This window comes from Hypanus sabinus, chromosome 2 (genome assembly GCF_030144855.1).
Source record: "Hypanus sabinus isolate sHypSab1 chromosome 2, sHypSab1.hap1, whole genome shotgun sequence".
NCBI classification, from domain to species: Eukaryota; Metazoa; Chordata; class Chondrichthyes; order Myliobatiformes; family Dasyatidae; genus Hypanus; species Hypanus sabinus.
In genome coordinates, this window is record NC_082707.1 from 108,969,141 (window position 1) to 108,985,546 (window position 16,406).

The 16,406-nt window shown below is 47.4% G+C and overlaps 1 protein-coding gene across 1 annotated transcript in view; it reads left to right on the plus strand.

Moving 5' to 3' along the window:
* The first annotated feature begins 262 nt into the window (after nucleotides 1-262).
* Nucleotides 263-16,406, plus strand: part of LOC132403820 (stAR-related lipid transfer protein 9-like) — a 265,508-nt gene continuing 249,364 nt past the window's right edge. The window contains exon 1 of the mRNA XM_059987537.1: nucleotides 263-375. Within this exon, the coding sequence (XP_059843520.1) occupies nucleotides 304-375 (72 nt within the window). The 5' untranslated portion in view covers nucleotides 263-303. The remainder of the gene's footprint in view (nucleotides 376-16,406) is intronic.

The window sequence follows — 16,406 nt, forward strand, 5'->3', positions numbered from 1 at the left end:
ATATGACAATTAAATGTGTAATCATGTACTGAATGAATTGTCTTTGGACAATTGATGTGTATAGATGTTTCTGAACTTGAGTGTACTATTGCAAGTTGACTGCTTTATTTTCATTTTGTCAAATTTCTAGGACATAAAATATAATGGATAATAAACATGATAAAATAGTTTATAGAATTGACAGAAATTTTACCAAGAGTTAAGACATGGAGTCTAGAAATGAAATGAAATTTTGTTTTATTTTGAATCTTGTCCCAGCTGGACCAACAGGTTGAAAGCCCTGGTGATTCAAGACAACGTCATATGGAGTTCACCTTTGATTACTGTTACTGGTCAGTGGATTCTGACTCTGCTAATTTTGCACCTCAGGAACTGGTGAGTTTCATGAACATTTATCCAGTTTTGTTAGGAGGTAACAATTGTAATCATTTTTTTAAGAGTTCTCATTTGTGCCTGGTTATTATGCTTCAATTATTTTAATCCATGTCTACCTGGACAGAATCTAATCATTGACCTGATGGTACAAAGCAGGAAGGCTATTTTTTGGACAAGAGCTAGAGTTTCCAACCTATGGTCCATGAACCCCTCAAGTTAATGGCAGGGGTCCATGGCATAAGTAAGGATGGAAACCTCTGCCTAGAGGCCTGTAACTATTGGTGTGCTATATTTTTTTGCTGTCGGGCCTGTTTGTCATCTGTATCAACAAATTTGATGAGATTGTACTAGGCTTGGATAGTGATCAAACCATTACAGGGAATCTTGATCAGCTGAGTCAGTGAGCCAAGGAATGGCAAATTGATAAGTTCAAGGTTTTATATTTTGCAAAGTCGAATTGTTAGATATTTTACAGTGAATAAGTAGAAAAGTTGAGAGGTCATGGTGCAGTTGTACAGGACGCTGTTGAGGCTGCACTTGTAGTATTGTGTTCAGTTTCGGTCCCCTGTTATAGGAAGGATGAGATTAAACTGTGTAGAAAAGATTTACAAGGACATTGCTAGGACTTGAGGGACTGAGTCATTGTGAGAGATTGGACAAGCTTGGACTTAATTCCTTGGAGTGTAGGAAATTGAGAGCGATCTTAGAGAGGTGCATAAAACCATGAGGGGCACAGAGGTGAACTTGCAGTCTTTTTCCAAGGGTTGGGAAATCAAGAACTAGAAATTGGAGGTTTAAGGTGAGATGAGAAAGATATATTCAGAACTTGAGGGGCAATCTTGTTTACATAAAGGATTTTTTTACATATGGAATAAGCTGCCAGAGGAAATGACATAAAGCAAGTGCAATAAGACTTTCAACATGGAAACACAGAAAAATTCAGCACAATACAGGCCTTTCGACCCACACTGCTGTGCTGAACACCCTATTCCAAGCACTCACCATTCTCTGCGTTTTAAAAAAAAAACTTACCCCTGACATCTCTGTATCTACTTCCAAGCACCTTAAAGCTGTGCCCTCTTGTAATAGCCATTTCAGCCCTGGAAAAAGGCCTCTGACTATCCACATGATCAATGCCTCTCATCATCTTATACACCTCTATCAGGTCACCTCTCATCCTCCATCGCTCCAAGGAGAAAAGGCCAAGTTCACTCAACCTATTCTCATAAAGCATGCTCCCCAATCCAGGCAACATCCTTGTAAATCTCCTGCACTCTTTCCACATCCTTCCTGTAGTGAGGACAGTACTCCAAGTGGGGTCTGACCAGGGTCCTATTTAGCTGCAACATTACCTCTCAGCTCCTGAACTCAACCCCACGATTGATTAAGGCCAATGCATCGTATGCTTTCTTAAGCACAGAGTCAACCTGCGCAGCAGCCTTGAGTGTTGTATGGACCCGGACTCCAAGATTCCTCTGATCCTCCACACTGCCAAGAGTCTTACCATTAATGCTATATTCTACCATCATATTTGACCTGCCAAAATGAACCACCTCACACTTATCTAGGGTGAACTCCATCTACTACTTCTCAGCCCAGTTTTGCAACCTATCAATGCCCAGCTGTAACCTCTGACAGCCCTCCACACTGTCCACAACACCCCCAACCTTGGGTCATCAGCAAATTTACTAACCCATCCCTCCACTTCCTCATCCAGGTCATTTATAAAAATCACAAAATGAAGGGGTCCCAGAACAGATCCCTGAGGCACACCATTGGTGACTGACCTCCATGCAGAATATGACCCCTCTACAACCACTCTTTGCCTTCTGTGGGCAAGCCAATTCTGGATCCACAAAGGATCCCATGTTTTCTTACTTGCTCAATAAGTCTTGCATGGGGCACCTTATCAAATACCTTGATGAAATCCATATACACTACATCTATTGCTCTACCTTCATCAATGTGTTTAGTCACATCCTTAAAAAATTCAATCATGCTCGTAAGGCCTTTGACAAAGCGGTGATGATGATTCCTAAGCTTATTATACCTCTCCAAATGTTCATAAATCCTGCCTCTCAGGATCTTTTTCATCAACTTACCAACCACTGAGGTAAGACTCACTGGTCTATAGTTTCTTGAGCTATCTCTACGCCCTTTCTTGAATAAGAGAACAACATCTGCAACCTCCAATCCTCTGGGACTCCTCCCATCCCCACTGATGATGCAAAGGTCATTGTCAGGGGCTCAGCAATCTCCTCCCTCGCCTCCCACAGTAGCCTGAGGTACACCTCATCCAGTCCTGGAGACTTATCCCACTTTATGCCTTCCAAAAGCTCCAGCACATCCTCTTCCTTAATGTCTGTATGCATAAGCTTTTCAATCCACTGTAAATCATCCCTACAATTGCCAAAGTCCTATTCTGTAATAAATACAGAAGCAAAGTATTCATTAAGTGCCTCAAGTTCCATACACACTTTTCCACTGTCACACTTCATTGGTCCTATTATCTCACGTTTTATCTTCTTGCTCTTCACATACTTGTAGAATGCCTTGGGGGGTTTTCTTTAATCCTGCTTGCCAAGGCCTTCTCATGCCCCCTTCTGGCTCTCCTAATTTCATTCTTAAACTCCTTCTTGCTAGCCTTCTAGATATCTATCATTAGGTAGTTTTTGAACCTTTCATAAGCTTTTCTTTTTGACTTGATTTTCAACAGCCTTTGTACACCATTGTTCCTGTACTCTACCATCCTTTCCCTGTCTCATTGGAACGTACCTGTGCAGAAGAAACACAAATATCCCCTAAACGTTTGCCCCATTTCTACCGTACATTTCCCTGAGAACATCTGTTCCCAATTTATGCTTCCAAGTTCCTGCCTGATAGCTTCATATTTCCTCTTACTCCAATTAATACTTTCCTAACTTGTCTGTTCCTATCCCTCTCCAATGTTATAGTAAAGGAGATAGAGTAGAAACATAGAAAATGGGTGCAGGAGTAGGCCATTCGGCCCTTCGAGCCTGCTGCGCCATTCAGTATGATCATGGCTGATCATTCAACTCAGAACCCTGTACCTGCTTTCTCTCCATACCCCCTGATCCCTTTAGCCACAAGGGCCATATCTAACCTCCTCTTAAATATAGCCAATGAACTGGCCTCAACTGTTGGCTGTGGCAGAGAATTCCACAGATTCACCACTCTCTGTGGGAAGAAGTTTTTCCTCATCTTGGTCCTAAAAGGCATCCCCTTTATCCTTAAACTGTGACCCCTCATTCTGGACTTCCCCAATATTGAAAACAATCTTCCTGCATCTAGCCTGTCCAATCCCTTTAGAATTTTATATGTTTCAATAAAATCCCCTCTCAATCTTCTAAATTCCAGTGAGTATAAGCCTAGTCGATCCAGTCTTTCTTCATATGAAAGTCCTGCCATCCCAGAAATCAATCTGGTGAACCTTCTTTGTACTCCCTCTATGGCAAGAATGTCTTTCCTCAGATTAGGGGACCAAAACTGCACACAATACTCTAGGTGCGGTCTCACCAAGGCCTTTTCCAACTGCAGTAGAACCTCCCTGCTCCTGTACTCAAATCCTTTTGCTATGAATGCCAACATACCATTTGCCTTTTTCACCCTCTGCTGTACCTGCTTGCCCACTTTCAATGACTGGTGTACAATGACACCTTCCCTTTTTCTAATCGGCCACCATTCAGATAATAATCTGTTTTCCTGTTCTTGCAACCAAAGTGGATAATCTCACATTTATCCACATTAAATTGCATCTGCCATGAATTTGCCCACTCACCTAACCTATCCAAGTCACCCTGCATCCTCTTAGCATCCTCCTCACAGCTAACACCGCCGCCCAGCTTTGTGTCATCCGCAAACTTGGAGATGCTGCATTTAATTCCCTCATCTAAATCATTAATATATATTGTAAACAACTGGGGTCCCAGCACTGAGCCTTGCGGTACCCCACTAGTCACTGCCTGCCATTCTGAAAAGGTCCCGTTTACTCCCACTCTTTGCTTCCTGTCTGCCAACCAATTCTCTATCCACATCGATATCATACCCCCAATACCGTGTGCTTTAAGTTTGCACACTAATCTCCTGTGTGGGCCCTTGTCAAAAGCCTTTTGAAAATCTAAGTATGCCACATTCATTGGCTCTCCCCTATCCACTCTACTAGTTACATCTTCAAAAAATTCTATAAGATTTGTCAGATATGATTTTCCTTTCACAAATCCATGCTGACTTTGTCCGATGATTTCACCTCTTTCCAAATGTGCTGTTATCACATCTTTGATAACCGACTCTAGCATTTTCCCCACCACTGATGTCAGACTAACTGGTCTATAGTTCCCTGGTTTTTCTCTCCCTCCTTTTAAAAAAATTGATCACTACAGTCGGCCCTCCTTATCTGCGAGAGATTGGTTCAAGTCCCTTATTCAATCTGTCTCAATTTGGTGGACCTCAGGACCCAGCGGAACCCTAGACCTTATTTAACCTGTCTCAGTGCGGTGGACATTAGGACCCGGCAGCAGAGCTCTGAATCCGTGGTGTTTCTGTTCACGAAAATAATCACGATCACGATTGCAAATAAAGTGGTCAGAAAGAGGTGAAACACCTATCGGACATTGGAAAAGCATTGGGCTACAGTCGGTCAACGATTGGAACAATTTTAAAGGATAAAGTGAGAAAGGCCCTGCCCTGATGAAAGCTACAATTATTACTAAGCAACTCTGTGGTTTAATTATTGGGTTTTGGGTTTTTGATCCTCCACATCAACCAGGGACGCCGGTGCTGAAACAGACGTTCTTAAGTGTTTTATATGCATAAAAGGTAAAATATATACTATATACTAAGACAAACATTTGACTAACTGATGCTAAATAATACTGGATGTACCTGTTCCAACTTAATTAGTAAGAGAACTTCCGATTTTTTTCAATCCTGATCCACGATAACCTACGCATATCCTCCCGTCTACTTTAAATCATCTCTAGATTACTTATAATACCTAATACAATGTAAACACTATGTAAAATAGTTGTTATACTGCATTGTTTAGGGAATAATGACAAGAAAAAAAGTCTGTAATGCTTGAACAACAAGTGCTGGAAGAGCACTTACCATATAACCATATACCAGTTACAGCACGGAAACAGGCCATCTCGGCCCTTCTAGTCCGTGCCGAATGCTTACTTTCACCTAGTCCCACTGGCCCGCACTCAGCCCATAACCCTCCATTCCTTTCCTGTCCATATACCTATCCAATTTTACTTCAAATGACAATACTGAACCTGCCTCTACCTCTCTTATGGGTTTTCTTGATTCGCGGTTGGTTGAATTTGCACATGCGGAACTGGCAGATAAGGAGGGCCAACTGTATCTCCAAAATGCTCTCCCTCTGAGAGACCTGACACCTGACCAGGTTCATTTCCCAATACCAGATTAAGTACAGCTTCTCCTCTTGTAGGCTTATCTACGTATTGTATCAGGAAACCTTCCTGAACACACCTAACAAACTCCATCCCATCTAAACCCCTTGCTCTAGGGAGATGCCAATCAATATTTGGGAAATTAAAATCTCCCACCACGACAACCCTTTTATTATTGCACCTTTCCAGAATCTGTGTCCCTATCTGCTCTTCGGTGTCCCTGTTATTATTGGGTGGTCTATAAAAAAACACCCAGTAGAGTTATTGACTCCTTCCTGTTTCTAACTTCCACCCACAGAGACTCAGTAGACAATCCCTCCATAAATTCCTCCTTATCTGCAGCCATGACACAAATTCTGATCAGCAGTGCCACACCCCCACCTCTTTGCCTCCCTCCCTGTCCTTTCTGAAACATCTAAAGCCTGGCATTCTAAATAACCATTCCTGGCCCTGAGATATCCAAGTCTCTGTAATGGCTACAACATCATACTTCCAAGTAGTGATCTATGCTCTGTGTTCATCTGCTTTGTTCATGATGCTTCTTGCATTAAAATACACATCTCAAACCATCGGTCCGAGTGTATCCCTTCTCTATCATCTGCCTATCCTCCCTCTCGTACTGTCTCCAAACTTTCTCTATATCTGAGCCAACTGCCCTTTCCTCTTTCTCTTCAGTTTGGTTCCCATCCCCAACAATTCTGGTTTAAATTCTCCCCAATAATCTTAGCAAACCTCTCTGCCAGGTTATTGGCCCCCCTCGGATTCAAGTGCAACCCATCCTTTTTGTACAGGTCTGCTGCAAAAGAGTTCCCAATGATCCAGAAATCTGGATTCTTGCCCCCTGCTACAGTCCCTCAGCCACATACTTAATCTCCGCCTAACTCTATTCCTATACTCACTGTCGCATGGCGCGGGCAGTAATCCTGAGATTACTACCTTTGAGGTTCTGCTTCTCAACTTTCTTCCTAACTTCCTGTTGTCTGTTTTCAGGACCTCCTTCCTTTTCCTACCTATGTCATATGTACCGCAACCTCTGGCTGTTCACCTTACCACTTCAGGATATCGTGGACGCAATCAGAAACATCCTGCACCCTGGCACCTGGGAGGCAAGCTACTGTCTGCGTTTCTTTCCTGCGTCCACAGAGTTGCCTGTCTGATCCCATAACTATAGAGACCCTATCACTGCTGCCTCCTTCTTTTCCCTACCCTTCTGAGCCACAGAACCAGACTCTGTTCCAGAGGCATGGCCACTGTTGCTTCCCCCAGGTAGGCCATTTCCTCCCACCCCAACAGTACTCAAACAGGAGTACTTATTGTTGAGAGGGACAACCACAGGAGTACTCTCTAGTATCTGACTCCTGCCCTTCCCTCTCCTGACTGTTACCTACTTATCTGTCTCCCGAGGCCCCAGTGTGATTACTTGCCTGTAGCTCCTCTCGATTACCTCCTCACTTTCTCAGACCAGACAAAGGTCATGGAGCTGCATCTCCAGTTCCCTAACCTGGTCCCGAAGGAGCTGCAGCTTGAAGCACCTGGCACAGATGTGGCCATTCGGGGGGGCTGTGAGTCTCCCGGACTTCCCACATCTGACACCCAGTACAGAACACCGGCCTCACAGGCATACTTCCTTTTTCTATTCCTCACAGGTAACTTACCTCACCTCAACCCGTTATTGCTGAAGCCTGAATGAGCCAAAGCACTACCACTCTGCCTTAGATCACTCCTTTGATGACTGTTCCACTAGGCAGTGTCTCCTTTTTGTGCCTCAACCTTCCCTGCAATTTAACTCACGATTGGTGCTCCGATCACAGCTGCTGATTGTTGCGGAAACCTTCTCTGAACTGATCCCACTGCATTAACATGCCATCTCAAGGTGTACTCTCTACGTGGTTTCCCCAGTGCCCTATATTACTGAAGCATAATCTCCCAATTGTTGCATTCAATTTCCTAGGTTTGATCCAGACTTAAGTTGCAGCTTGGTGGTGGTTACACATTCTCTCTGTGACTAGATAGATAGATACTTCACTTATCCTAAAGGAAACCACAGCACCACAGCAGCACCACAAATGTACAGGTACACAAGCAGTAGAAGAAAAGCAAGAAAGAATAAAATAGTTACCTTAAAAATAAGATGTACAAGCTATACAAGTCAAAGGTGTCCGTGATAACGGAGTGTGATAAACAGAGGTCAGTAACAGTCCAACAGGAGGGTTCATCACTTCTCTAGCTATAGGCCAACCCACCACAGAGCCCGATGGCTGAGGGCAAGAACAACCCCACCTAGCGCTCTCCAGAGCAGTGCAGCAGTCCTAGTCCACTACCAAAAGTGTAGCACCGTTCAGCCAAGGCAGCAGGCCATGCATGAGAAACATCATCCAGAACCTCCAGGACCCCTGTTGAGTCCCCTGTTCCACCACAACTCCCAGCACTTAGATTGCAAAGGTTTAGAAGATTAAGGGCCAGATACTGGCTGGTGGCATAGTGGCATCACCGCTGGACTTCGGGGTGAGAGGTCCTGAATTCGAATCCAGCCGGATTCCGTTAAGAGCTGGTGATCTCTTTTTTAAAAAAACTCACCCGGCAGAAGGCAATGGCAAACCACTGCTGTAACTTGCCTGGTATGTGATTTCCCAATACATGGCATGGAAGGAAATCGTCCGCTACCCAGAAATAATTCCGGATGTGATATAACTATACTAGCAAATGGGATCAACTTGGATGGCACATTGAAATCAGTGTGGGTCAGTTGGGCTGAACGGCTGATTTCTATACTCTATAAGTCTGACTCTAAATTTAAACTTGCAATAAAATAAGCATGTATTGGAGTGTGAATGCTTTTTGTGAAAATGTCTGCTTTTACATGTTTGTACTTTATTTTCTAACTGACAAATTGGTATTGTGTTGTACCAGCTTGGGTTGAAATTAAATTAAAATGGTAAATTGAAAGGGAATTTTCAACAGTTTAGCTTGTCATTTGAAAATGAAGTCAAGCAGGATATAAAACCTGATTGCTGATTTGCTGGGGAGTTTGTTTTATGTTACAGCAGTAGACTATTTTCAATCCTACTATTGTTTGTATAATGAGTGCATAATTACTATATATCAGGTTGTAATCCAGTCAGCTTTGTGGGGGTGGGGTTGGAAGGAGAATACAGATGATAACAGCAAAGCTAATTGATCTTTGTCACCTGGATTCAGGTATTACTGCCAAATTCAAAGTGAGATACATTTCTCCCAACAGCTTGAAATTCATCTATATTGCATTGTATTTCTTTATTGTGTTGTTGCTGAAATACTTCATTGACTATTTCTCTGCATTCAACACTCATATCCCACCAAAACTAATCAATAAGCTCTAAGACTAGGCTTCAATACCTCCTTGTGCTTGGTCCTTGATTTCCTCACTTGCAGACCCCAACCAATTTGGATTGGCAACAACATCTCCATAACCACTGTCAGCAAAGGTGCACCACAAGGCTGCGTGCTTAGCCCCCTGCTCTACTCGCTTCACACTTTTGACTGTGAGACTAAACACAGTTTCAATGCCATATTTAAATTTGCTGATCACACTGCAGTGGTTGGGTGAATCAAAGGCGGTGATGAATCAGCATATAAGAGAGATTGAAAATCTCCTGAATGGTGCCACATAGGCAACCTCTCATTTGATGCACACAAAACTAAAGCTGTTTATTGAATACAGGAGGAGGAAACCAGAAGTCCATGAGCCAGTCTTCACCAGGGGATCGGAGGTAGAGAGAGTCACCAACTTAAAATTCCTCAGTGTTATCATTTCAGAGGATCTGACCTTGGTCCAGCATGTACAATAAGTACAGTTATAAAGAAGGCAGGGCAACGCCTCTACTTTCTTAGAGCTTTGTACATATTTGGCATATCATCTAAAATTTTGACCAACTTCTATAGATGCATAGTGGAGAGTATACTGATTGGCTGCATCATGGCCTGGTATGGAAACACCAATGCCCTTTGAATAGAAAAGCCCACAAAAAATAGTGGATACTATTTATTCGTCCTATTTATGTACACCACAGTTCCTGAGGAGACGTTGGATTGCATAGTGAGAGGACGATTTCTAAGGAAGTGAGCAGGGGTAGTTATTACTCAATCATCAGGCTCTTGAACCAGAGGGGTTATTTCACTCACCCTAACACTGAGCTGATTCTTCAAACTACGGACTCACTTTCAATGACTCTATAACTCATGTTCTCAATATTTATTACTTCATTTTATTTTCTTTGTTGTATTTGCATAATTTGTTTTTTTGCAAATTGGTTGTTTGTCCCTTTGTGTGCAGTTTTTCATTGGTTCTATTGTTTGTGTTTAGTGCTAATGCCTGCAAGAAAATGAATCTCATGGTAGTATATAGTAAAATGGTACATTGACAATTTTTCTTTGAACTTTGAATACAATTAATTTTATATAAGAACAAATCAAAGGTAAATCTGGAGAAAATTTCCTGAGTGGATGATTGATTGCCAGCTAGTGCGTCGAGCTGCAGCTCCTTAGGGACTGCATTAGGGAACTGGAGATGCAGCTCGATGACCTTTGTCTGGTCAGGGAAAGTGAGGAGGTGATAGAGAGGAACTATAGGCAGGTAGTCACACTGGGGCCTGGGGAGACAGATAAGTGAGTAACAGTCAGGAAGGGCAGCAGTCAGGCAAGAGAGCACCCCTGTGGCTGTACACCTTGACAATAAGTACTCCTGCTTGAGTACTGTTGAGGGGGACAGCCTACCTGCGGGAAGGAACAGTGGCCGCACCTCTGGCACAGAGTCCGGCCCTATGGCTCAGAAGGGCAGGGAGAGGACGAGGATGGCAGCAGTGATAGGGGACTCTATAGTTAGGGGGTCAGACAGGCGATTCTGTGGACTCAGGAAAGAAACTCGGATGGTAGTTTTCCTCGCGTTCGATGTTTCTGAACGCGTCATGATATCCTGGAGTGGGAAGGTGAACAGCCAGAGGTCATGGTATATATTGGTACCAACGACATAGGTAGGAAAAGGGAGGAGGTCTTGAAAACAGTACAGGAGTTAGGAAGGAAGTTGAGAAAGACCACAAAGGTAATAATCCCAGGATTACAGCTTGTGCCACGTGACAGTAAGTATAGGAATAGAGTGAGGTGGAGGATAAATGCATGGCTGAGGGATTGGAGCAGGGGTCAGAGATTCAGATTTCTGGATCATTGGGACCTCTTCTGGGGCAGGAGTGAGTAAGGCTGGGGCTAGAGGTTTGCTGAGGCTATTGGGGAGAGTTGAACCTAGAATTGCTGGGGATGGGAACCAAGCAAGTGACGGATGAAGAGGTGGTTGGCTCACAAATAGAGAAAGCTTGGAGACAGTGCAAGAGGGAGGATAGGCAGGTGATAGAGAAGGGATGCGCTCAGACCAGTGGTTTGAGAAGTGTTTATTTTAATGCAACGAGTATTATGAACAAAGCAGATGAGCTTAGAGCGTGGATCAGCTATGTTGCTGTGGCCATTACAGAGACTTGGATGGCTCAGGGGCAGGAAAGGACAGGGAGGGAGACAAAAGAGATGACACTGTTGATCAGAGATAAAGTCACGGCTGCAGAAAAGGAGAAAGACATGAAGGGATTGTCTATGGAGTCTCTGTGGATGGAAGTCAGAACAGGATCAATAACTACTGGGTGTTTTTTAAAGGCCACCCAATAGTAACAGGGACATCGAGGAGCAGATAGGGAGACAGATTATGGAAAGGTCTAATAGTAACAGGGTTGTCATGGCGGGACATTTTAATATCCCAAATATCGATTGGCATGTTCCAAGAGCAAGGGGTTTAAAATGGGTGGAGTTTGTTAGGTGTGTTCAAGAAGGTTTCCTGACACTATGTAGATAAGCCTACAAGAGGAGAGGCTGTACTTGATCTGGTATTAGGAAATGAACCAGGTCAGGTGTCAGGTCTCTCAGTGGGAGAGCATTTTGGAGATGGTGATCACAATTCTGTCTCCTTTATCATAAAATTAGAGAGGGAAAGGAACAGACAAGTTAGGAAAACGTTTAGGAGTCAGCGGGAGACGCTCATGGAGTGTTTTGGATTCGCTCCACAACCTTTACTTTTTTTTAACCTTTGATCACCCTTATTCAGCTTATTTTTACCTATACCGAAAGTTTTTTTGTTAATTTTTTTTTGAACTTACTGCCAAGAGTTTGTTGTGAACTTTTGAAGATATGCAAACAGAAATGTCTCTCAGATGTAAGGGACGGGATCCCGGATGCAATCCGAACGGTAATGGAAAGAAGCAGGCTCCGCCACAACAAACTCAATTAACTTATGAATTGTTTATGGAGGTTTTGGATAAAAAATTTGATGAACTACAACAATTTTTTAAAGAAGATATAAAGGCTTTTCAAGAGTACAAGGTTAAGACGGATTCAGTAATTAACCAGCAACAAGCTCTTATCGCGTCTCTGCAAGAAGATGCTCGGAAGCGAGATTTGACTATTGAAAAATCAACAGGATTTAATTTTGACCATTAAGCCAAGAGTGGCGATTTTGAGAATCGGTCCAGAAGACAGAACCTACGTATACTCGGTCTTCCAGACGGCATAGAAAAAGATGACCCTGTAGCGGTGTGCTACACGCAGCGCTAAAATTACGACACGGAGTCGGTAACTGCAGTCGAAGGAAAAAACTTTATTTGAAAACTTCAGCCTCACTTTTAAGCCTCCCTCAACCGGCCCCCCATGGCGCAGAGGCTCCAAAGCTCTGTGCTCGCAAACCCCCGTAGGCTATCTAATTGTGAGTCGGTTCGGATGCGCCAGGAAATGGGTCGCCACATAACCCCCGCCCCCAGAACCGGCGATACACCCCCCAATGTCCGCAGTCTGGGCCAGAACCTGCTTGGGAGGTCGGCCTCTGCGCCGAGGCGCCGGAAACTCGGCCGGTTGCGCCAGGTCCACATGGGCCGGTTTGAGGCGGTGAAAACTTCCTCTTTCCCCCCAACGTCCAGCACGAACGTGGACCCGTTGTTCCGGAGCACCATAAATGGCCCCTCGTATGGCCGCTGCAGCGGCGGCCGATGCCCACCCCTTCGTACAAACACAAACTTACAGTTCTGTAGGTCTTTGGGTACGCAGGTCGGGTGCCGCCCATGCTGTGAAGTGGGTATGGGGGCCAGGTTACCGAGCTTCTCACGTAGTCTGCCCAGGACTGCTGCGGGTTCTTCCTCTTGCCCCCTTGGGGCTGGTAGGAACTCCCCGGGGACGACCAGGGGCGCGCCGTATACCAACTCGGCCGACGAGGTGTGCAGGTCGTCCTTGGGCGCTATGCGGATGCCGAGTAGGACCCAGGGAAGCTCATCCGCCCAGTTGGCTCCTCGCAGGCGGGCCATGAGGGCCGACTTCAGGTGACGGTGGAAACGCTCCACTAGCTCGTTCGACTGTGGGTGGTAGGCAGTTGTGTGGTGCAGCTGAGTCCCCAAAAGACTGGCCATAGCTGACCACAGGCTGGAGGTGAACTGGGCGCCTCTGTCGGAGGTAATGTGGGCTGGTACACCAAAGCGAGATATCCAGGTGGCGATCAGGGCTCGGGCACAAGATTCGGAGGTGGTGTCAGTGAGCGGGACCGCCTCTGGCCATCTTGTGAACCGGTCCACGATAGTCAGGAGGTGCCGCGCTCCGCGCGACACTGACAGGGGGCCCACGATATCCACATGAATGTGGTCGAAACGCCAGTGGGCGGGATGGAACTGCTGCGGTGGGGCTTTGGTGTGCCGCTGCACCTTGGCCGTCTGGCAGTGCATGCACGTTTTGGCCCATTCACTGACCTGTTTGCGGAGTCCGTGCCAAACAAACCTGCTGGAAACCATCCGGACAGTTGTCCGGATGGAGGGATGCGCCAAGTTATGAATGGAGTCGAAAATGCGGCGCCGCCATGCTGTCGGGACGACTGGACGGGGCTGGCCGGTGGCGACGTCACAGAGTAGGGTCCTCTCACCTGGGCCTACGGGGAGGACCTGGAGCTGCAAACCGGAGACTGCGGTTCTGTAACTCGGAATCTCCTCATCCGCCTGCTGCGCCTCTGCCAGTGCCTCAAAGTCTACCCCTTGGGAAAGGGCATGAACGGTAGGGCGAGAGAGCGCATCCGCCACGACATTGTCCACGACATCCGTCGTGTATTCAGAGATGTAGGACAGGTGGCGTTGCTGGTGGGACGACCAGGGGTCGGACGCTTTCGTAAACGCAAAGGTAAGCGGTTTGTGGTCCGTGAACGCGGTGAAGGGCCGACCTTCTAGGAAGTACCTGAAATGCTGGATTGCCAGGTAGAGCGCCAACAGTTCCCGGTCAAAAGCACTGTACTTAAGCTCGGGTGGTCGCAGAATGTTTGCTGAAAAATGCCAGGGGTTGCCAGCGACCTGCGATGAGTTGCTCCAGCACCCCACCGACTGCCGTGTTTGATGTGTCCACTGTGAGGGCGGTAGGGGCGTCCATTCTGGGATGTACTAGCATTGCGGCGTCCGCCAAAGCTTCCTTCGTTTGAACGAAAGCGGAGGCGGACTCCTCATCCCAGGTAATGTCCTTGCTCAGACTCGACATCAGGGCGAACAGGGGGCGCATGATCCGGGCAGCTGAAGGGAGGAAGCGGCGGTAGAAATTGACCATACCTACGAATTCCTGAAGGCCTTTGATCGTGGTGGGTCGGGGAAAGAGGCGGACCGCATCTACCTTAGTGGGCAGAGGGGTTGCCCCGTCTTTAGTAATCCTGTGGCCCAGGAAGTCAATGGTATCGAGTCCGAACTGGCATTTGGCGGGGTTGATTGTAAGACCGTACTCACTCAGTCGGGCGCAGAGTTGACGGAGGTGGGACAGATGCTCCTGACGACTGCCGCTGGCTATGAGGATGTCATCCAAATAGATGAACGCAAAGTCCAGGTCCCGTCCCACCGCGTCCATTAACCGCTGGAACGTCTGTGCGGCATTCTTCAGGCCGAACAGCATGCGGAGGAACTCGAAAAGGCCGAAAGGGGTGATGAGAGCCGTTTTGGGGACGTCGTCAGGATGCATCGGGATTTGATGGTACCCTCGGACGATGTCTACCTTGGCGAAGATCCGTGCGCCGTGCAGGTTTGCTGCAAAGTCCTGAATGTGCGGCACAGGGTAGCGGTCCGGTGTGGTAGCCTCGTTCAGCCTGCGGTAGTCGCCGCACGGTCTCCAGCCCCCCGTCGCTTTGGGCACCATGTGCAGGGGGGAGGCCCATGGGCTGTCGGACCGCCGGATGATCCCCAATTCCTCCATCCTCTGGAACTCCTCCTTCGCCAGTCGGAGCTTGTCCGGGGGAAGCCGCCGAGCACGGGCGTGGAGGGGTGGTCCCTGGGTCGGGATGTGGTGCTGTACGCCGTGCCTGGGCATGGCCGCTGTGAACTGCGGTGCCAGAACCGATGGGAACTCCACCAGGACCCTGGTGAAGTCGTTGTCGGACAGCATGATGGAGCCGAGGTGAGGGGCTGGCAACTGGGCTGCACCCAGGGAGAATGTCTGAAAGGTCTCGGCGTGTACCAGTCTCTTCCTGGGCAGGTCGACCAGTAGGCTGTGAGCCCGCAAAAAATCCGCACCCAGAAGCGGTTGGGCTACGGCGGCCAGTGTGAAGTCCCACGTGAACTGGCTGGAGCCGAACTGTAGCTGCACCTGACGGGTGCCATAGGTCCTTACTGTGCTGCCATTCACGGCCCTCAGGGGGGGACCCGGTGCCCTGCTGCGGGTGTCGTAACTCGTCGGAGGTAAAACGCTGATCTCAGCCCCAGTATCGACCAAAAACCGGCGTCCCGACCTTCTATCCCACACATACAGGAGGCTATCCCGATGGCCAGCCGCCGTAGCCATCAGCGGCGGCTGGCCCTGGCGTTTCCCGGGAACTTGCAGGGCGGGCGACAACGGCAGGCTTCTGCGCCCCACCGCTAGAAGCACCAGTGTTCATTGGGCCGGGGGTTGGTGGGCTCTGCAGCCGGGCCTGGACTGGTTTGCTGCCGGGAGCGTGGCTGGGAGATCTGTGCGATGGACGCCCCGCTCACCTTTTTGGCGTTCCACAGCAAGTCCGCCCTGGCTGCCACCTTCCGGGGGTCACTGAAATCCGCATCGGATAGCAGCAGGCGTATGTCCTCGGGCAGCTGCTCCAGGAATGCCTGCTCAAACATGAGGCATGTGTGTCCGTCGGCCAGAGACAACATCTCATTCATTAAAGCCGATGGAGGTCTGTCGCCCAAGCCATCCAGGTGCAGTAAACGGGCAGCCCGCTCGCGCCGTGAGAGTCCGAAAGTCCTGAGGAGCAGGGCTTTGAATTCCGTGTACTTGCCGTCTGCCGGGGGCGACTGTACGAACTCCGCGACCTGGGCCGCTGTGTCCTGGTCGAGGGAGCTCACCACGTAGTAGTAGCGGGTGTCTTCTGAGGTGATCTGGCGAACGTGGAATTGGGCTTCGGCTTGCTGGAACCATAGGTCCGGGCGCTGTGTCCAGAAACCTGGCAGTTTCAACGAAACCGCATGAACAGAGGCGGCGTCGGTCATTTCTGGTCCAAAAATCGTTTGGACCGTCGGGGTCACCAATTGTAGCGGTGTGCTACACGCA